Source organism: Oncorhynchus kisutch, linkage group LG18 (genome assembly GCF_002021735.2).
Source record: "Oncorhynchus kisutch isolate 150728-3 linkage group LG18, Okis_V2, whole genome shotgun sequence".
Classification (NCBI taxonomy): Eukaryota; Metazoa; Chordata; class Actinopteri; order Salmoniformes; family Salmonidae; genus Oncorhynchus; species Oncorhynchus kisutch.
In genome coordinates this window covers 42,787,729-42,809,420 of record NC_034191.2, presented here as the reverse complement: position 1 = coordinate 42,809,420, position 21,692 = coordinate 42,787,729, and the positions used below count along the sequence as shown (strand labels likewise).

Sequence of the window (21,692 nt, the reverse complement as noted above, 5' to 3'; positions counted from 1 at the left end):
TTAATGAGAAAGTTCACCAAAATTACTAAATGTTTGTGTCCTTACCTCGAAAGCAGTCTATGGACAAGGAAATGCAATCTATGATTTGTTTACCCACTTGACATCAACCATTAACATGAGTATTTCCTGTGCAGAGCAGTCCCACTGGCCTTCCCATTGTTTCTCCCATTTTCCTGACTCCCCATCTAATTGCATCACTGTCTGAATAAAGTGTCAAACCACCAAAAAAATATGTAAAAAAAAATGTTGCATTCTTTACATTTTATCCCCAAAAATCACAAAGTAACAAAGTCGTTATATAATGTTCAAAGCATTCTGAATCACTAATAATAATTGCTGTCCATAGACAAAATTCTTGACCCATTTGTTATGAGACTGGATTCAATATACTTTCGTTACTCACCAAAATAAAGAAACTGTTTACAAGGAGTGGAATGACAAGGAGTGGAATGATAACTCAAACAGACTGGTACCCCGGCTAAAGTTGTCTATGCTCTCTCATTATAGTCTCCGGTTTACGAGACGACTCTGATTATGCTATAGAGATCCTATTAAATGAAGTATTCTAATTCCCAAATATTTGGATTATGTCTTTAAAAATCACGTAATGACGTGTACATTTACACGTCATAACGTACGTGCGTGCTTCTGTTGTTGGAGGAGGAAAGGGAAACGGTGTGGCGAAGTCAGAAATCTAAAGGGAGGTGTAATTGCTACTTTAGAAAACACGAAAAAACAACACAACATCCTTCGCATACGGCACGAAGACACCAACTAAGAAAATCCGTCTAAGTCCATCGTTTTTAAAGCGGGGGCCGACATGTCTGAAACATACGGTACGTTTAGTTAGCCTGCTAGCTAGCTAGTTAGCCAAAGATGGTGGATAAATGAAGATAGTTCGCTCAGGCTGTTTATCAAAAATGATCAGTTCCGGTTTACTTAACGGGGTGGGTCTCCCATAGACACAAATGGAATAGCAGCTGGAGCTCGTCTACTTAGTTCGTTCACTTTCATTAAACCAGAAAAAACAGCGAGTGGGCTGTCTCGCTTCCTCTTCCGTCTCTGAGCTAGCTAACGTTACGTGTATAACTTCTGCTGTGCCTGCTTGGGTCATGACGCTTGTTTGTGTTTGCAGATGCATTCAGCACCGTCATTTCCATTAGTCGTCTTGAAATCAACACTGATTCGTGTAGAGAGAAGCGTGGTGTGCTTCCTAAAAGGGACAAGAAGTAAGCTTTGGGACACATCATCTGGAGTCTTTGTATTGGTTGGGACTCGCAGAGGAAGTTGGTCAAGTAACTTGTATTGAAATGTTGCCATCAAAAAATTGGGTGTCTAGTTTACGGTAATAAGCGTAGTAATCACTAGAAGCTTTATTTGCAGTCGTTTGGCTTAATTTAACCGACCCCCTTACGATTTAGCTAGCTAGCCATGTGTTCTTGCGATTTAAAAGTTGGAAGTGGTGGGGTTAACTAAAAAGTCAAGTTATGCAGTGTTGCCTTTTTGCTAACGACCTATCATAGGGCTCGCCAACCATATTTCTGGAGAGTTAACATCCTGTAGGTTTTCACTCCAAACCTTAATCTAGTGTACCTGGTTCTAATAATTAGCTGGTTGATAAACGTAATCAGGTTAGTTACGACTGGGGTTGAAGTGAAAACTTACTGGAGGGTAGCGCTCCAGGAACAGGGTTGTAGAGCCTGATCTAATGCAGTTGCATTGACACCACAGCCCCAGGGGCCAGATAACATCGCCATCAACTAGCTTGTAACATTTTTCTTCAGTTCCGATGAGATCTTATCTGGAATTACATGATTGGTTAGATTAATATAGTAGCTAGTTCGATTAAAACGTTTACTTGCTTTGCAAGAAGAACGATTTCCCTCATATTCTGTTTTACATGGAAACATCTGAAGTCACTCTGATAAATGCAGAAAAATCGGAAATCAAAATAAATGTTCTACCGCGTTATTTTTGGGAAGCATACTTGATTCTGAGTTCGGACGTATAATGTTTGTGTGAAAACTACTTCTAAAACGTCTACATTAAAGTTGTTCCGAACACACTTCACGTGCGCTAAAGAGGGAGGCTCGCTCAGCTGGTGCTAGCAGATGCTCAGATCAAATACACTGCTGGAACACAGATTAAGGTGTTTATGTCCTAATAATTTGAAAGATTGTTCAGAAAACCAGGTTTTAATCGGTGTATGCTTACTTTGATTTTTACCGTACACCGATTTAAGATAAGCAGAGTTAGGCGTTTACATTACTATTGCGTATTCTGCCTACTGACAATCAGTTTAATATCAAATTATTTGTGTGCATGTAAACACTCATTTTTAAGAGGTTTAAAAGCCTGGCTGGTTTTCAGAACTGTAGAAATCCCAAAACAAACATATTTTGTCGTGTGCGTGCATGTTTACATGAGCCGCGTGGGGGGGGGGGGGGGGGCGGCATGTATGCTAGCTTGACTCTTAAGGTAGAATGGGGATTCTGTTAGTTCTATACCACATTAATCCAATCTCCTGAATGTCTTTTTTTTTTTTTAAACAACAATGTAACCTACATCTTTTAAAATCAAAACAAGCTAGGTGTTTGTTGGTCCATTACATACACACTTCCATGGGGGCCAATCCAAGACATTTACATTGGTTTGTTAGTAACAAACCAATCTTTTTATTCTCACCAATGGAAAAATTGCAGTTTTATCTTCCTTTGACCACTCTCTTGGAATCTTTATATATAATTATTCATTTGAACTTTGTGAACATGCTTTGGACATGGTGTCCAGTGGCAGCTGGTGTGGCTGTGGTGAATGGATTGGTTTTTGCTACAGCACACCATGCATACTCTCCTCTTTCCTGTTGCAGCTTGCTCGACCCCCTGCTGACACGTCTCGCTCCATCTGTCCTCCCTCACTCGATAATTATCTAGTCTTTCCTTGCTCTCTTCTGTTTCTGTCTCTCTGAAATGCTACACCAGCAGGTCAACATTAGAAATGGAGTGCTCTACACTAATGTTATATAGACGACAGCTGTAATAGTCTTCATTGATTTCCTGATTGGCTTTTTTCCCCCATAAGTACTAGAAGGGATAAAGGAGGGCAGAACAACAGTGACACAGGGGAGCCACGTGACTACACAAAACAGACTGCAGCATAAGCTGCGTTCACTAATTCACTTTGGCATGTAAAGTACAGTAGGAATGGGCCTACTGTACTTGACACAAAACACATCACACAGTCTCTCGGTTAGGTGAGAGGCTGACTTAGTTCGTACACACACACACACACACACACACACACACACACAGATGAAGCCCAGCACTGTAAGAGATTATATGGCTTGGCTCCAGAGGTGACACGGGGGTCTGATTCAGAGCAGGTGGACTGAAGGGCAGACTGTAGAACGTGTGTGTGGTCATGCTCTTATTCCTGCCAAAACCTACCCATGGTTCACTATCGCTTATACACAACAAAATACTTGTTGTTATTATGGTGTAAATGCAATATGCCTCAACTACTCCTAGACGGGCTTTTTCCATCCTGTACATTTGCAGACAGGTTGTCATTGATAAGTGTGCCTGCTGAGAGAGACAGAAAACAAGGTGTGATAAGGCCTCTAGTGGGTACCTACCTATGAATGTGGCCTCAAGGTTATGTTGGTTGAGTAAACACAACACACACACACACTAGTATACATAGGCCGTGGTTGATTTATGGGTTGGAGAAGAGCTGGCTGCAAGAGAACTGTGTTTTAAATGTCACAGAAGAACAAACGATCAATCTCATCCCCTGCTCTTTCCTTTCATCAGTAATTTACTCCAGTTGCCATATTGACTCTGTATTTGACTGGACTGCTTTGGTACAGCGGCACATGTAGCCTAGCTGATTAGCATACTAGCAGCAGAGTGGTCAATAGCATCCAATCTGCAAATCAGTCAGAAAGTTGAGGAGAAAAGTTTGGCACTGACAAGAGTTGGAAATGTAATTGAAATAACTAGGCTTGAAACTCCATGAGGGACCATGCCCCCTGTGTGTTTCTCCTGCAGCTTGACTCACTCCTGTGTGTGTGTGTGTGTGTGTGTGTGAGAGAGAGACTTGTGGATGCTGCACTCTATACCACTGCTGCCCCTTTCCACACACAGCCAGCCTCTCCCGCTTCAATTCCCCATTGTTCCTTGTATGGCCTGGTGGAACCCTGGGCTGCGCATGCAAATGGCCATTGCCCTATCAGTGGTCACAGCACAAAGACCGTCTTTGGACCGCTCTCTGTCCCACACATCAGGGCCTCAGCCAGATGGTTGTGTGTAGGACGGGTCAAGTACCAGACCCGGTCCAACACATCACCAGAACTTTGCAGCTGCCCAGTGTAACCCATCTATATTGTGCAGATGTACTCGGGCCGGTCGGTATGCAGAGTGTTTGTGAATAGGCTGCCTCCATTCCTATACACTTGTTGTCATGTAGCCAGCTCAGCGTTTCCCCTAGGATCTTTTTCAGCAGTGGTGGCAAAGTTAGGGGAAGGGTAGTGGCCAATTGCCGCAGGCCAAATGTGGCTTTTTTTTTTAAAGCTAATTTCCTACAGTTCTACACACTTTTATGGGGCTAAGAGAAAATGTGCAGTTATAGCTAATGTCCTGCAATTCTACATATTTTGCCATCCATGGCTTATGTTGTGTTCTTATGCTATCACTTGGCCCCAGGCCAAGATATTTTAGGAATTATAGATTCTCCCTGACTGTGTAGTTATTTCGGTGGTTGTTAGTTCTCAAAAGTCATTAAAAAAAATATACAGTGCCAGTCAAAAGTTTGGACACGCCTACTCCTTTTTTTCTACATTGTAGAATATAGTGAAGACATCAAAACTATGAAATAACACATGGGATCATGTAGTAACCAAAAAAAGTGTTAAACAAATCACAATATATTTTAGGTTCTTCAAAGTAATCACCCTTTATCTTGATGACAGCTTTGCACAGTCTTGGCCTCTCAACCAGCTTCACCTGGAATGCTTTTCTTGAAGGAGTTCAGACATGCTGAGCACATGTAGGCTGCTTTTTCTTAACTCTGTGGTCCAACTCATCCCAAACCATCTCATTTGGGTTCAGGTTGGGTGATTGTGGAGGCCAGGTCATCTGATGCAGCACTCCATCACTCTCCTTCTTGGTTAAAAAAATAGCCCTTACACAGCCTGGAGGTGTGTTGGGTCATTGTCCTGTTGAAAAATAAATGATAGTCCCACTAAGTGCAAACCAGATGGGATGGCGTATCGCTGCAGAATACTGGGATACAGTAGCCATGCTGGTGAGCTGTGCCTTGAATTCAAAAAAATAATATCACTGACAGTGTCACCAGCAAAGCACCATCACGCCTCCTCCTCGTGTGTGCGTATGTATGTATGTATGTTGCTTTTCTTTCAAAAACAAGGACATTCCTAAGTGATCCCAAAGTTTGGGGTCATTGATCAGAAATGCAGTGAAGGTGTTGTAAATGACTATTGTAGCTGGAATTTTATTTTATTTTTTAAATGGTACACTTGAAGTCGGAAGTTTACATACACCTTAGCCAAATACATTTAAACTCAATTTTCACAATTCCTGACATTCAGTTAGGATCACCACTTTATTTTAAGAATGTGAAATATCAGAATAATAGTAGAGTGATTTCTTTCATCACATTCCCAGTGGGTCAGAAGTTTACATACACTCAATTAATATTTGGTAGCATTGCCTTTAAATTGTTTAACTTGGGTCAAACGTTGCAGGTAGCCTTCCACAAGCTTCCCACAATAAGTTGGGTGAATCTTAGCCCATTCCTCCTGACAGAGCTGGTGTAATTGAGTCGGGTTTGTAGGCCTCCTTGCTCGCACACACTTTTTCAGTTCTGCCCACAGATTTTCTACAGGATTGAGGTCAGGGCTTTGTGATGGCCATTCCAATACCTTGACTTTGTCATTTTGCCACAACTTTGGAAGTATGCTTGGGGTCAATGTCCATTTGAAAGACCCATTGCGACAAAGCTTTAACTTCCTGACTGATGTCTTGATGTTGCTTCAAAATATCCACATAATTTTCTCTCCTCATGATGCCATCTATTTTGTGAAGTGCACTAGTCCCTCCTGCAGCAAAACATCCCACAACATGGTGCTGCCACCCCGTGCTTCATGGTTGGGATGGTGTTCTTCGGCTTGCAAGCCTCCCCCTTTTTCCTCCAAACATAATGATGGTCATTATGGCTAAACAGTTCTATTTTTGTTTCATCAGACCAGAGGACATTTCTCCAAAAAGTATGATCTTTGTCCCCATGTGCAGTTGCAAACCGTATTCTGGCTTTTTTATGGTGGTTTTGGAGCAGTGGCTTCTTCCTTGCCGAGCGGCTTTTCAGGTTATGTCGCTATAGGACTCGTCTTACTGTGGATATAGATACTTTTGTACCGGTTTCCTCCAACATCTTCACATGGTCCTTTGCTGTTGTACTGGGATTGATTTGCACTTTTCGCACCAAGGTACGTTCATCTCTAGGAGGCAGAACACTTATCCTTCCTGAGTGGTATGACGGCTGCGTGGTCCCATGGTGTTTATACTTGCGTACTATTGTTTGTACAGATGAATGTGGTACCTTCAGGCGTTTGGAAATTGCTCCCAAGGATGAACTAGACTTGTGGAGGTCTACAATTTGTTTTCTGGGGTTTTGGCGGATTTCTTTTGATTTTCCCATGATGTCAAGCAAAGAGGCACTGAGTTTGAAGGTAGGCCTCGAAATATATCCACAGGTACACCTCCAATTGACTCAAATGATGTCAATTAGCCTATCAGAAGCTTCTAAAGCCATGACACCATTTTCTGGAATTTTCCAAGCTGTTTAAAGGCACAGTCAGCTTAGTGTGTGTAAACTTCTGACCCACTGGAATTGTGATACAGTGAAATAATCTGTAAACAATTGTTGGAAAAATTACTTGTGTCATGCACAAAGTAGATGTCCTAACCGATTTGCCAAAACTATAGTTTGTTATTAACTAGACATTTGTGGTTGGGGTTGAAAAATGAGTTTTAATGACTCCAACCTAAGTGTATGTAATCTTCTGACTTCAACTGTATATCTACATAGGCGTACAGAGGTCAATTATCAGCAACCATCACTCCTGTGTTCCAATGGCACCTTGTGTTAGCTCATCCAAGTTTGTTATTTTGAAAGGCTAATTGATCATTAGAAAACCCTTTTGCAATTATGTTAGCACAGCTGAAAACTGTTGTGCTGATTAAAGAAGCAATAAAACTGTCCTTTAGACTAGTTGAGTATCTGGAGCATCAGCATTTGTGGGTTTGATTGCAGTCTTAAAAGGGCCAGAAAATAAGACATCTCTTCTGAAACTCATCAGTCTATTCTTGTTCTGAGAAATAAAGGCTATTCCATGTGAGAAACTGCCAAGTGAAGATCTCGTACAACGCTGTGTGCTACTCCAATCATAGAACAAAGCAAACGGGCTCGAACCAGAATAGAAAGAGAAGTGGGAGGCCCTGGTGCGCAACTGATCAAGAGCACAAGTACATTAGAATATCGAGTTTGAGAAATAGATGCCTCACAGGTCCTCAACTGGCAGCTTCATTAAATAGTACCCGCAAAACACCAGTCTCAACGTCAACAGTGAAGACTCCAGGATGTTGGCCTTCTAGGCAGAGTTGCAAAGAAAAAGCCATATCTCAGACTGGCCAATAAAAGATTAAGATGTGCAAAATAACACAGACACTGGACAGAGGAACTCTGCCTATAAGGCCAGCATCTCGGAGTCGCCTCTTAACTGTTAACATTGAGACTATCACTGTTGCTATGTATTGCGTACACCCTGAGACAAGCCACACTAAACAGATAAGCTTGGTTTTTCATTGAGGTAAATCGGGGTTAGTTCCACAGCCTGAGACCAACAGGATGATACAACTCAATCTCTGGGTCACACCTGTCAGTGGTTGACAACACAACCTCTCTCATTGTTAATTTTAGAAGTCTTTTACCCCGTCCTCCTTTTAGCTCGTCGCTTAGCAAATTAGCATAAATGTTAACATGCGGTCACACTCACATGAAGGTTGTGATTAGCCGGGTAATTTGGGACCGTTGGCAGCTCTGTTGACAGGGAGCAGCTCGCAGTCACGGGGAGACTTAAGGATAAGTCTCAGCAGTTTGAGCTGCTGGTGTTGTTTTGATTTCTGTACCTGCTCTCTCTCATTTCAGACTTCCTGTTTAAGTTCCTGGTGATTGGCAGTGCTGGAACAGGGAAATCTTGCCTCCTGCACCAGTTCATTGAGACCAAGTGTAAGTAGTGCCAATGCTGGTCTCCCCCTTGTCCTGCAAATAAACAACACCCACGTGCATTGTTTATGCACAATAATATAGAAACGTGACGTGCATCTCTGCACACTGACCCGCACATACATACAGTCCATTTGGAAAGTATTCAAACCACTTGACTTCACATTTTGTTTACATTACAGCCTTATTCTAAAATGGGTTAACTCGTTTTTCCCCCTCAACAAAATGTGGAAAAAGTCAAAATACTTTCAGAATACATGTCTATACACGCACACGCACACACAGAGAGAGATGTGTAAATGAGATAAAGACCTCTAACTCCCAGTGCTGTCAGTAGTGTGGGAGAAGGGCTTTGACTGTGTTAATCTCTGGACCTGGGAGAGGCCATAGCTCCCCAACCCTCTGATATGCTGATGAGGCTTCTGAAGAGGCTTCTGAAGCTAACTGTTCTGGTCTTTGAACAAGCACAACGCACCAGCACAATATAGATCAGCATTGTGACTCTGGGAATTAACCAGGAAATGTTTCTGTGAAGTCTTGGCAACTTAGGCCTAATAACTAGGCAGTCACACTATTAGGTGTTTTACCTTTCAGTCAAGGTTGTCTTTCACAAACCAGCCATCTGGAAAAACCCACATATTTGAATAAAATATATAGGAGAAAAAAACAGTACAGTGACGGTTGTGGCTTCTCTCCTGGTCTGTCTCTGGCTGTGCAGTCAAGCAGGACTCCAACCACACCATCGGGGTTGAGTTTGGTTCCAGGGTGGTCAACGTCGGGGGTAAGACTGTTAAACTACAGATCTGGGACACAGCTGGACAGGAGCGCTTCAGGTAATGACCTCCCATTGGTTACCCAGAGGTGCCGGTACCTCTGACCCGTGCCCTCATTGGTTGACAGATTGTATTCTGGTTCTGTGATTGGTTAACGGTGCTGTCTGTCTGCCCTCCCCCCAGGTCTGTGACTCGCAGCTACTACCGTGGAGCGGCAGGGGCGCTGCTTGTCTATGACATTACAAGGTAGGTGAACCAATGATAGACCCATGAGAAAAGCACGTTGGTTTCACTGGTCGCTCGTACACACGCAGAGGACGTGGGAGTCAGCATAGACAACAGAGCACAGAGAGACCGAATAGAGATGTTGAATTTCAACAGGCCCATGGAGAGTCGGTCAGGAGCGTGGAGTCCGAGATAGACGAGGTGTATGGCAGCACCAAGCCAAGAGTTTTTATTTAGTCAGCCCAGAGTTGCCATGTCCCTCACTGCCTTTTGCATCATCAAGATGGAGTGAATGGTGTAATGTTAGGTGACAGAGCTTTAATAAAGTGTGTGATGCAGAGTGACAGGGTTGTAATAAAGTAATGTCTCCAGGCAGACGGCAGCAGCCCGGAAAGCAAAACTCCATTAGACAGTGTCAACTGAGCGAGAGAGAGAGAGAGAAGGACGGGAGTGTGGAATAGAGAGAGCAGGGAGGGGGAGAGAATATGTTGGAGAGAGATGGAAGCAAAGTGTGGGAGGAAGGGAGAGAAGAGGGAGCCGTGTATCAACATGGTTCAGGTCAAAGGAATAGAAGAGACCGAAAAGCATGTGGTGTGGTGTGAGAGCGACACCGAGGCAGAGGGGTCGTCATCGCTTAGCTCTATGCTGACGTCATGGGTCAGCCACCTCACTGCAGCTGCGGGACATTAGTCTGACTCCTTCTGCTCACTGTTCTCACGTTGCCATGGACACCAGCATGCGGTCACCATGGTGACGGGTGATTTCACCCCCCCCAAAAAAGTTTATAGGAGGTGGGAGCTGGTAATCAGGCTCCATCTGTCCTTGAAGAGGGGAAAGGCAGGGATGATTTTCTGTAGCTCCTTTCTCATTTGGAGCAAAAAGAACATTAGCCCATAGAGGTATCAAAACGTATACTTTTCAATATATAACTGCTAATATTCTCAACGTCTATCATCTCTACCTCAAAATCAAATCAAATGTATTTGTCACATACACTTGGTTAGCAGATGTTAATGCGAGTGTAGCGAAATGCTTGTGCTTCTAGTTCCGACAATGCAGTAATAACCAACGAGTAATCTAACTAACAATTCCAAAACTACTACCTTATACACACAAGTGTAAAGGGATAAAGAATATGTACATAAAGATTTATGAATGAGTGATGGTACAGAACTGAATAGGCAAGATGCAGTAGATGGTATCGAGTACAGTATATACATATGAGATGAGTACGTAAACAAAGTGACATAGTTTAAAGTGGCTAGTGATACATGTATTACATAAAGATGCAGTAGATGATATAGAGTACAGTGTATACATATGAGATGAATAATGTAGGGTATGTAAACATTATATTAGGTAGCGTTGTTTAAAGTGGCTAGTGATATTTTGCATCATTTCCCATCAATTCCCATTATTAAAGTGGCTGGAGTTGAGTCAGTGTGTTGGCAGCAGCCACTCAATGTTAGTGGTGGCTGTTTAACAGTCTGATGGCCTTGAGATAGAAGCTGTTTTTCAGTCTCTCGGTCCCAGCTTTGATGCACCTGTACTGACCTCGCCTTCTGGATGATAGCGGGGTGAACAGGCAGTGGCTCGGGTGGTTGTTGTCCTTGATGATCTTTATGGCCTTCCTGTGACATCGGGTGGTGTAGGTGTCCTGGAGGGCAGGTAGTCTGCCCCCGGTGATGCATTGTGCAGACCTCACTACCCTCTGGAGAGCCTTACGGTTGTGGGCGGAGCAGTTGCCGTACCAGGCTGTGATACAGCCCGACAGGATGCTCTCGATTGTGCATCTGTAGAAGTTTGTGAGTGCTTTTGGTGACAAGCCGAATTTCTTCAGCCTCCTGAGGTTGAAGAGGCGCTGCTGCGCCTTCTTCACGATGCTGTCTGTGTGGGTGGACCAATTCAGTTTGTCTGTGATGTGTACGCCGAGGAACTTAAAACTTACTACCCTCTCCACTACTGTCCCATCGGTGTGGATAGGGGGGGTGTTCCCTCTGCTGTTTCCTGAAGTCCACAACCTCCCTAAGTGCTTCTTGTATTTCACCTCTTATGTTGTACGGAACACACAATTCAATACACAGATTTTTCAAAAGTACCATCCCATCCTACTGAACATCCCTGTCCTAATGAAACGCTTTGTGTGATTTAACTCCGTTTTCCCCTCGTCTGCATCTTGTCTGTCGTCGTCGTTCTGGCGTGTCTCCGTCCTCTAGCCGGGAGACGTACAACGCCCTGACCAACTGGCTGACAGACGCGCGGACGCTGGCCAGCCCCAACATCGTCATCATCCTGTGCGGGAATAAGAAGGACCTGGACGCGGACCGAGAGGTCACCTTCCTCGAGGCGTCCCGCTTCGCACAGGAGAACGGTAGCTGTCTCGTCTCTCACTCCTCACCCCTACTCAGGCCCCCCCCCCCCTCTCATTTCACAACTGTCTCTCCCCCTTCATGTCCTCACTCCATCGCTCCCCTTTCCCTTCTCCCCTTTTAGCCAACTCTCTATTCTAAGATAGTAGTTTCCACCGGCTTTTAGGCCTGTATTGGTTTTCCTAGGGCGGGAGTATCGATTTTTACTGACTGTGTTGACTGCTACAGAGCTGATGTTCCTGGAGACCAGTGCTCTGACAGGGGAGAACGTGGAGGAGGCCTTCCTCAAAACTGCCCGCACCATCCTCAATAAGATGGAGTCAGGTAAACAGTACACGTGTTTACTTATGAGATATGTGTGTCTGTTTGATTTTGTTCATACAATCATATGTTGAGTGTGTATGTGGATGTCTGTGTGTTTGCTCATGTTGTTTACACCTGTGTGTGTTGTGTGTCCTTGTCTTTCTTCGTATATGTATGTCAGGTGAGTTGGACCCAGAGCGGATGGGTTCAGGTATCCAGTATGGAGATTCTTCTCTGAGGCAGCTGAGACAGCCCAGAGGTTCCGCCGCACAGATCAAGCAGCAGTGTAACTGCTAGGGGCCGGACCCCCACCCTTCAACCCCACACTCACAGGACGCCCCCTAAAGGTCAGTAGACTGCCATGCTATGCTTCGATTAAATGTGGCTTTAGAGAATAATTTAAAAAATAAATATATAAATATATATAAATAGATATGTATGTATATAGATATGTATGTATGTATGTATATATATGTATGTATGTATGTGTGTGTGTGTAACATTTCTATCCCTCTCAGCTCTAGGTGTTTTGGGATGTGCAGGACTCCTCCCCCTCTCCCTTCTGCAACCCCTTACACACTTACAGCATACCTGGACCACTCGCCATGGAGATGACCTGCAACCCCTGACCATTGGTAAGAGTCTATACTTCCTGCCAAGGGAGGTTTCCTGGGTCCTAGGCCGGGAGACCCTGTGGCGTGAACTGTGCTGGGAACATAAGACAGTCAATATCTGGGATGACTGTCAGGGTCAGGGGTTGTGGGTAGGGGATGTCCCGTTTTTACCCTTTGGTTGTTTTTATCAACACACGCTTGCATGCACACGCACACGCACACACACAGTACACACACCACCTGTAACTGAAAGTTAATGAAGGATGAATTGCAAAACACAGTCAACTTCCTCATTCATACGCAGCCTGTTAGACTGCACTGTCAGGTTGTTTGACAAGTTCTTGTGTTTTACACATCACTCACGATTATTATATTTCTGTTTTTTATAAGCTGAATTTAACCTTTGTTTGCACTGAACAGTACTTCTTATCAAGCCGGCTATTCACCTTCTGATAACCAGGCAAACCTAAGTCTCCCAAACCCAAACTTGACTACTCTCCAACCCCGAAAAGAGACATTTACCACCAACACCCAAGCATGAGCAGGTTGTTGGGTCAGTTGTGAATGCTTCCTCAATTATTGTCCAACCTTTTCCCCTGATTGTTCTCCTGTCTTCAGATGTGCACATGTCACTGATTCCACCGGTCTAAATGTTACCACATGTAACTTGACTTTGGGTATAAATGGCATTGATTCTAATCTAATTTTGTCCAAGGTTTGATTTTAAATTAAACAAAAACAATTGTCACTATTAGCACCTCCCAAAGGGAAATCGATTCACTCCATAAGGTACTCAAAGGCCTGCGGGTCATGTCCATAGCACAAGGATAAGTAAGGTTTCAGTTCAGTCTTCTCTTATGGTTTTCCAAAGGACCCCAATGACCACTTGTTTTTCTCCATTTATCAGCTGCATATCTATTGTCACTGCTTGCCTTTGCCATGTAAGGGTTACACTCTGTCTCAATCTCAGGCTCTATCGCGCCCTGGGGGTGGGGAGGTTATCTCTGAGAATGTAACCCCATCTCTGCCCTCTTCATTTCTCTGCTGCTCTGAGTTCACATGTAAAGTACAGTCACAGGAAGCTAGACTGGTTTCAGTGTCACTAGTTGGAAATATTCAATATTCAACTGCACTTCTTGTTTTTACATGTCTTACATTTTGCCTCTTCCACCTATCATTTCCTGACTGTCATATAGAATCAGGTTATGAAAGACAAAAACATTTAGAATTTCGGGCCCTTATGCACCCTTACTTAATTCCTAAGCAATGCTACTGTTTTGACTCCACTAAGAGCAGTTTATCTGTTACACTGAACCAGCCTTGAGAAGATGGCTATCAAAATGCCGCTGTGACATCATCAACCCAAGAAAGACTGGTCCCATTTTGTGGAAAGATTTTTTAAGTCTGCTTTACTTTTCTTTCTCCTCTGCAAGTGCACTTTTACGTGAGATTGTTTTGTTTATATACTGTATCTATAGAATTGTACAAATTGTATTAATTGAAATATATACTGTAATAAAAGAGCAATTGGAGAGGTAATCATTCCTTACTAAAGAACAACTGAGATTTTGTCCTTTCTCTCCCGATATCGACTGACCCAAGCCTCCTGTTCTATTCTCCCTCCAGGGTTGTGGTAAAATGACTCACTCTGTCAATTCTTTTTGACTCGTTGTTTGTAGCTTCCTGCTGCTGTTTTGAAGGGGCGATGTAACACTTGGCAATTACTGTGACTTTCTGAGCCCCTGTGAGTGTGCAGACCGACGGCAATCAGTCAGTCATGTCTCACGACGGTAGTGATGCACTCCATGCTGCTTGACCCCTAAGACCATTGAACCTTGGCCTCAATAATGTCTTGTGTATTCTATTGAATGCACCGTAAGCACTTAATCACATGGCCATTAGCCTATTACTAACTTCCTTCAGTCTCCTGTCATTTCGAAACGGAGCAGAGACTCAGTTGTTGCTTAGTAACCAATGTGAGGGAATCATTTTAGGAACTACTGTACATCTGAATAATCTGCTGTAAATACACTTTCAGTTTGTGTATTGGATTGTTTTTGGGAAGGGTAGCTTGTTCGTTTTATGATGTATTCTAAATAAATAGCTTTTTAACTCTGTGGCGAATTAGATTTATTACAGATGTCTTGACGTGTGTGTATCATTGTCAACCTGGTTGCTTATCCACTACAGAAGTCAGAGTAGGGTTAGTGTTTCGGGAGACTTCATATGGTAAAAGCTTTGTCTAATTGTCTGAATTTCTGTCAGAGTGCGTTAATGTAGCTGAAGTGGATATATTGATTTTTATAGATCACTGGGAGGCTGCAAAAATGACCTCGGAGGGTGGATTCCAAAATGTGAACGCTAGGCCGGATTAATACCACTAGATGGCACTAATCACAAATGATACGTTTTCCAACTTCAGTACTTAAATTGAATTTTCTTCACAAACATTCAGTATAAAAAGCACAGGTTTTAACATTTTTATTTAGTACTTTGATTTGTTTTTTTTATATACACTGACTGGGTAGTTTAGCAACAGGAGACCCCAACACATCTTTCAACAATCTCACACAGGACAGACGGGGGAAGCAGTACATCGCACTAAATCCAAAATAAGAAAAAGACACTTAAACCATAATAGTAACATGTGAAACCTGTGATGTGTTGGGGAGGTGCAAGACTGGACATGGTTACAATGAGGGACGAGATACAAGGCGGTGTTGTCACAGACCTACTCGACAACTGCCTCGGGTTTTGGTCATATCATTTGGCCTCCCTATTTATGTGGTACGAATGAGGTGACCAGGGAATATTAATGGAATTTCCCCCAATTCAGATCGGTGTATTAAAACACTGACAACGAGACAGGCAGGAGAAGCTGGGGAAAGGCCTGGAATAGACAATGGTTTCACACTATTATGCATAAGATACACTGTATATATGTACACCATACAAAACTTCACAGTACTGCTTTACTTAATATATCACTGTATAATTTCCCTTAAAGTATTTGTGTTTAAAGTTGAACATACCTGGTTGGGACTAACAAGCACCATTATGTGGAGTGGAGACGCATTGTCTGACATGATACTGACAGTTATTTAAGCCCGGAGGACCACCTATGTAATATCACAGAGAGTAGATGCAACCCTGCACAGGTTGCCATTACCAGACCTCTCGAAAGTGCACTCCATTGAACTGTGAACCACCACGAGAAGTCAACGGCTTCGATGGGCATTTGTAGCGGTGGTTTCGTCACTCCTCACCTCAAAATGATTCTCCCAGACAAGACAGGGATATCACAGGCAGTTTTACAAGGGTTTTCTTATGCTTTTTACATTTATTTTTTAGCTACTGTAGTGACACTGGGGTTGCCAGAACAGTGAACCCTTATCATCCTCTCTCTCCGCTAGTATAGGTTTGATGGCGGGATGTACAGGTGAATAACTGGCAACCTTAATATAACTGCCATAAGTGCAGCCTCCAGCTGGAGACAGGGCATAGAGAGAACATTTATTTTCAGTGCTGCAAATATACTCATCCAGATGATTTTACTTGAACTGGTGGCAAAGAAATGAAATGATAAGGGCCGTATCTGCAGCACCAAAATACAGCCTTTCTGGGGCATAAGAGGTTGAAACTTTGTCATTGTTGCAGATTGAAATGTAATGTGTAGAGCTGAATCGATTCTGCATGACCGAAAACGATGTCTGTTCTATACCCTGCATTTCTATCTGAACGTTCTGTGAATAAGCCCCTGGTTTCTGTAAGGGGTAGAAGATGGCAAATGAGAGGGGGTCCTTTCCAGAGTGACAGTGATGGTGGGTGGGTGATGGACTGGTCAAGATGACTGCCCTGTTGGCTACTCGAGGGACTGGAGCATTAGCAGCTGCTTGAGGACCTTGGTCTGGCTCGTCTCTCTGATCTCCCCCGCCAGGAACATCTCATCCACCACCGTGTACACCTGGGACAGAACACACAGGGCAGGTTAGGTCAGCCTACTGCACTGGTCAAATTCCCTGTGCGCACACAGCTAAAAAAAAACAAAAAAACGGAAGTGTTGGGAGAACTGTATAGATCCTGCAGATTCATTTCCACCCCATTACGTAAATGGGTCTTTCTAACAGTGCGTAGGCCTTGCTGCTGTGGCACTAGATCTAATAGAGAGGGGGTTGATGTTGAGGCAAGCTGTTTGCCATCATGTCACTTTCTGGCACTTTCTGTTTTACTCGTGAATCCGAAGACATCACAGAGCGCTACAACTTTTAGCGTGGGCTGCGCTTCTTTAAGGTTCAGCGAGTGGGCGAATATTCAGAAATGCCTTACGTAATTGACACGATAACTGCTTAAAGGGCAGTCATCAGAGGAGTCTTAATTGCTTAACATTTCTGGCAGAGGAAAACCAACCCCCACCAAATTGATGTGGATGAGCCTAGTTGACTGATTGTTGTAATTACGCATCACATCCTCGTTGCCATAGCACCTCCCCATTGCAATGAAAGAAAATAAATTAAAATGATATATTTTCACCTCCCCCGGGTTTTTTCAGCTCCTTTCTGTTTTTCCCTCTTAGCACAGAGTGTTTGTGGTTTTAAAAATCATCAACACTTTTTACTCTTACCTTGTAGAAGTTGAACACCAGGTCCAACTCGCACACATTGTGGAAATACTCATTCAACACCTAAAGGGGGGAAAGACGACACGGGGGTCAGGTTTTGTTACATTAACTATTTAGTCTAATTCATAGCTAGGATACAGTGTAATCCATAGTACAAGGCTGTGGTCTGAAGTAGTGCACTAGCCTATATAGGGAATCATTTAAGGGCCCGAGGAAGTCCAGCATTCCAGGTCGTGGTGCTCTTGAACCCGAGTGTCAGGAATCTCAGCTGTTTTCCTTCACGGGCCACATTCCGCCTGCCCCTTGGACAGGGAGCACAGTGCGAGCTGTTCTGCCATTTCCCCTCGACTCTGGGAGGAAAGCCACTCAGGCAATGCTTTTTGGGAATATGAACGAACACCACCAGAGAGATTTGTCCTTCCCCCACTTTGATGTTTTGGCCTTACTTTTGCGTCGAGTCAGACTCTATATGGGGCGTATTACACTGGGTAAGAATGCATAGAAAATAGAGCCCCAGTCGAGGTGTCATTAATACCCATAAGACCTAGAGGTCAAACAGGGAAATGGTTCCAATTTTTCCACAGGGGAATTTAGAAATACTTCAAATTAGTGATGCACCGATATCTGATATTTTCCCTTGCAAAAAAATAAAACTATCCCGATGTTAAACATTTTATAATGCTTAAGGCCGCTAGTACAGTCAAATAATTCACACACACCGGTTTAAGGCACTGCATCTCAGTGCAAGAGGCGTCACTACAGTCCCTGGTTCAAATTCAAGCTGTATCACATCCGGCCGTGACAAAATTGGCCGAGCGTGGTCCGGTTTTGGCCGGGGGAAGCCATGATTGTAAATAAGAATTTGTTCTTAACCGACTTGCCTCGTCAAATAAAAAGGTTACACACACACAAGCTTGTTGACCAATCAGGACCTGAATATGACTGCAAGTCACATAATAATTGAACACGTTCATACATTTTTTAAACGTATTTTTTACACATTGATTACACTAACACCCGTATTTCATATGTCACAACGATTCATCGATACGTATGCTATGACGCTGGTCAAGTTGTCTCGCGCACCTACAGTGCTGGTCATAAGAAAAACTAGCTAGCTCATGGATGCAAAACAACACAATCTGTTTCAGTAGCTAGCTAACTAAATAACTAGGTATCGTCATCTAAAATAAGATTGGTCTTATAAATGAGGGTTATTTGATTGATGGTGGTCGGACCCATCCATGTGAAGCTAGCCACAAGGATTAGCCACAATAGTGGACTTTGGTTAGCCTTCAAAATAAAAGTGTCATTGACAGTGATGCAAATTAATACAAATAGTAGAATTATGCCATAATTGAATAGATCATGCTAAACAAGGTTGGAATGTTATATAAAAATCAACAAAAGGCTATGTTAATTTGACAAAAATGTGTTAAACTCACTGGATGTATTATTCTTTAGAATTGCACAAGGGCATACTTATTTCACTGTACAGCCTTACCGATGGATTGTTGATCAATGACATGGGGTATCAGTCTACTCAGTGACACCCAGAGAACATTAGCATCGTAGCTCTTATTGCAGGGACTCGAAAACAACTGAATTGAGCCACATTTATTGTCAACCTGTGTATTAAACACTATTCCCAAGGAAAAACTATACTGCGTTTCTAAAAATGGTGGGAAAACAATTGGAACTATTTCCCTGTTTGACTGCTAGGTTTTATGGGTATTATGACTCGTATTGTGGTACTCTATAGGTGTGTTCGTAAATTTGCTCTGGCTATCTACTCCGATTTCAGAGCACCCGCGTCTGCGTGTACCAGAGGGCAGAATAACTGATGAATATACGAACACCGTTGAATATGGCCAGTGTCAGTAAACGTTGGCAAAAAAAGCATCATTAAATAATTGTTGCCAGCCAGCACAGTTACAGTCACCAACACACTGGATAACCAGCTCGGCTAGGGTGAGTAAAATGGTTAGAGTGGGGTGTTCTCTCATTTATGTCCGGAAGTAGCATGCTAGCCAACGTTAGCCAGTTAGCTTGGGTGCTTGACTGCCGTTGTGAGGTCAGAACGCTCAGATCAACCCTATTCCCCGGCCACAGCGTCCAGTGTGCTTCCTGAACACTCCAAGAGTGAAACGCTCAGAATTTACAAACAGACAATCTGACAACGCTCTGAATTTAACGAACGCCTAAAGCGCACTCCTGCACTCCAGATTGAATTGATGAACACACCCTATATTCTAAAAGAGCTGAAGGAGCACATCGATACAATCATTTACCAATAAAACATGCTTAATCATTCAGCTATGAATGTGGAGATTTGATTAGCCCACATTCCTTCACATAACCAGCCAAAGAGTCATTGACATGAAACAGCTCCCACATTGTGTGTCATCGTATATAAACAGTCTACGGGTGAGTTAATGTGACATCATACCTCCACAAAGTTGTGAATGCCCTCCAGGTATGCCAGGTTGTTGTCTGTCACATCCACACAGATACAGAAGTACAGACCAGCATAGCGCCTATAGATGATCTTGAAGTTCCTGAACTGAAGACAAGACAGACAAGTGTCTCAATATGTGCTTTTCATTTGAGAATAATTAATAGCATATCGAATTCAACTTGGTTAACCAATTAGGGTTACAGTATGTCAGTGGAAAATATAGCCTATTATCCACCGCCTCTTCAGTGTCACAATGTGTGCTACAATTTAGGCCCGTGTCATTGTAAAGCCAAGTAAACAGTACGCCAAATGCAGCTCCAGACCTTGAGTTACAGTACCAGGTAGTTTTCAGCCTTGCTAGAATGGCCAGATAGTGACCACAAATACAATTGCCAGAAACAAATAGCCTACATTAGGGCACACACAGACTCCACCGCACGGACATGGCATCGAGTAGATCCTTCTGCCGTACCTCCACAAAGTTGGTGTGCTTGGCATCACGGACAGTCACCACAGCGTGCACCTCCTCAATCAGCTTCTGTTTCTCGTCGTCATCAAACTGCATGTACCACTTGGCCAGTCGGGTCTTCCCTGCTCGGTTCTGAATAAGGATGAAGCGGATCTGTATGGCAGGAGCAGAGGGGAGGAGAGATAATGAAGAGTGAGAAATGCTCTGCAGTCTAGTAGGGGCTCTCCAGCCCTGTTCCTGGAGAGCTACCCTCCTCTAGGTTTTTTGCTCCAACCCCAGTTGTAACTAACTTTGTTCAGCTTATCAACCAGTGTGCTAGATTAGGGTTGAGTGAAAACCTGCAGGACTGTAGTTCTCCAAGAACAGGGTTGGAGAGCCCTGCTATAGTAACTTAGTAACTACATCACAACATTCTGAACTCGGCATATAGCCAAGCTAGACTAGGCCTGAATGTAATGTAGCTATAGAACTTGATTTTCCCGTTCTTCTTGTCAGAGAGTCAAAGTTCTACACACTTCATTTCCAATGTGAACATTAGGAAACAATGAACGCTCGCTAGCCTTGTCTTGAATATGGCTTCTCAGATCTAACTACGGGTAAGTAACGTTAAGCGTTTCACTGTAAGGTCTACACCTGTTGCATTCGGGGCATGTGCCATAACATTTTATTTGATTGATTCACTGTTCTCACCACTCATGCATCAAGAGTTTCACCTATAACCTACAACTATAACAAACACCAATAACAGTGCATTTCTGAGTATGGATTGGTTAAGAGTGTGCTGACAGATTCGCATTCCTTTACAACACCTAACGTTAGCTAGTAATCTAACGTTAGCTAGCCACACCCTTCCAGGTCAAGATATATAGCTAGCTATGTTAACTAGCTAGGTGGCTAACTAGTCTAACGTTACTGACAAATGCAAGCCAGGCAGTTGTTTCGTAAAAAATACAAATTTAGAGCCGGATGTAGCTAATCGATTCATTTAGTTAGGTTTATTTAATTCGAATATATAGCGTTATCTAGCTAGCTATATTTTATAGGCTTCTCATACATTTCACAGGAGAGATTGACGACCGACATTGGCTAGCTAGCGGCTATGTTAACGTTAGAGCAAAGTAATTGGCCACAAAATCTACCCAATTGCAAACATACCATTGTCTTTTCTTTGAGTCAGTTGTTTTAAAACAAATAGAAATTCCCTTAGCCTGGTGACTTTTATTTGATTTTTCATAAATTCTCCAAATGACCAGGATTGTTTTGACGACCGATTGCCCGCTATCTTACCGAGCAGGATGTACAGGAAAAGCTAAAGGCGCAAGGCATTGCGGGAAATGGAGTTTTATTAGACCAGTAAAATCGTTAGATTTAAAAGTTAAGGGAATTATATATCCCTACAAGAACCATCATGCACCCCTCTCCGGCTTATTGTGTCAACTGCAGATTCGTGAGGTCCAGTCACATGAATATTTGGCTCAGGTTTGGCCAATCATTTTATTTTTTAAATCAGAAGGGGGAAGTGCAAATTTTGCAGTATAAATAATTTACAGGCACTTTGA

At 43.1% G+C, this 21,692-nt stretch overlaps 2 protein-coding genes across 3 annotated transcripts; one reads left to right on the top strand and one right to left on the bottom strand.

Annotated features, from left to right (window-relative positions):
• The first annotated feature begins 627 nt into the window (after nt 1-627).
• LOC109908829 (ras-related protein Rab-4B) lies at nt 628-14,707 on the top strand. 2 transcript variants are annotated; one of them, XM_020507552.2, is made up of 8 exons: nt 628-836; nt 8,227-8,307; nt 9,023-9,137; nt 9,261-9,323; nt 11,519-11,673; nt 11,900-11,995; nt 12,156-12,321; nt 12,493-14,707. In XM_020507552.2, the coding sequence occupies exons 1-7, from the start codon at nt 821-823 to the stop codon at nt 12,269-12,271; spliced, it is 642 nt and encodes a 213-aa protein (XP_020363141.1). In that variant the 5' UTR covers nt 628-820; the 3' UTR covers nt 12,272-12,321; nt 12,493-14,707. The 2 variants fall into 2 exon arrangements, with proteins under 2 accessions (XP_020363141.1, XP_020363140.1); XM_020507551.2 differs by lacking the exon at nt 628-836 and adding an exon at nt 1,055-1,229.
• Nucleotides 14,708-15,054: 347 nt separating this feature from the next.
• LOC109908830 (AP-2 complex subunit sigma) lies at nt 15,055-21,452 on the bottom strand. Its single transcript, XM_020507553.2, has 5 exons — nt 21,289-21,452; nt 20,137-20,286; nt 19,656-19,769; nt 17,210-17,269; nt 15,055-16,552 (listed from the first exon to the last, which is right to left on the bottom strand). The coding sequence occupies exons 1-5, from the start codon at nt 21,289-21,291 to the stop codon at nt 16,451-16,453; spliced, it is 429 nt and encodes a 142-aa protein (XP_020363142.1). The 5' UTR covers nt 21,292-21,452; the 3' UTR covers nt 15,055-16,450.
• Nucleotides 21,453-21,692: the final 240 nt, after the last annotated feature.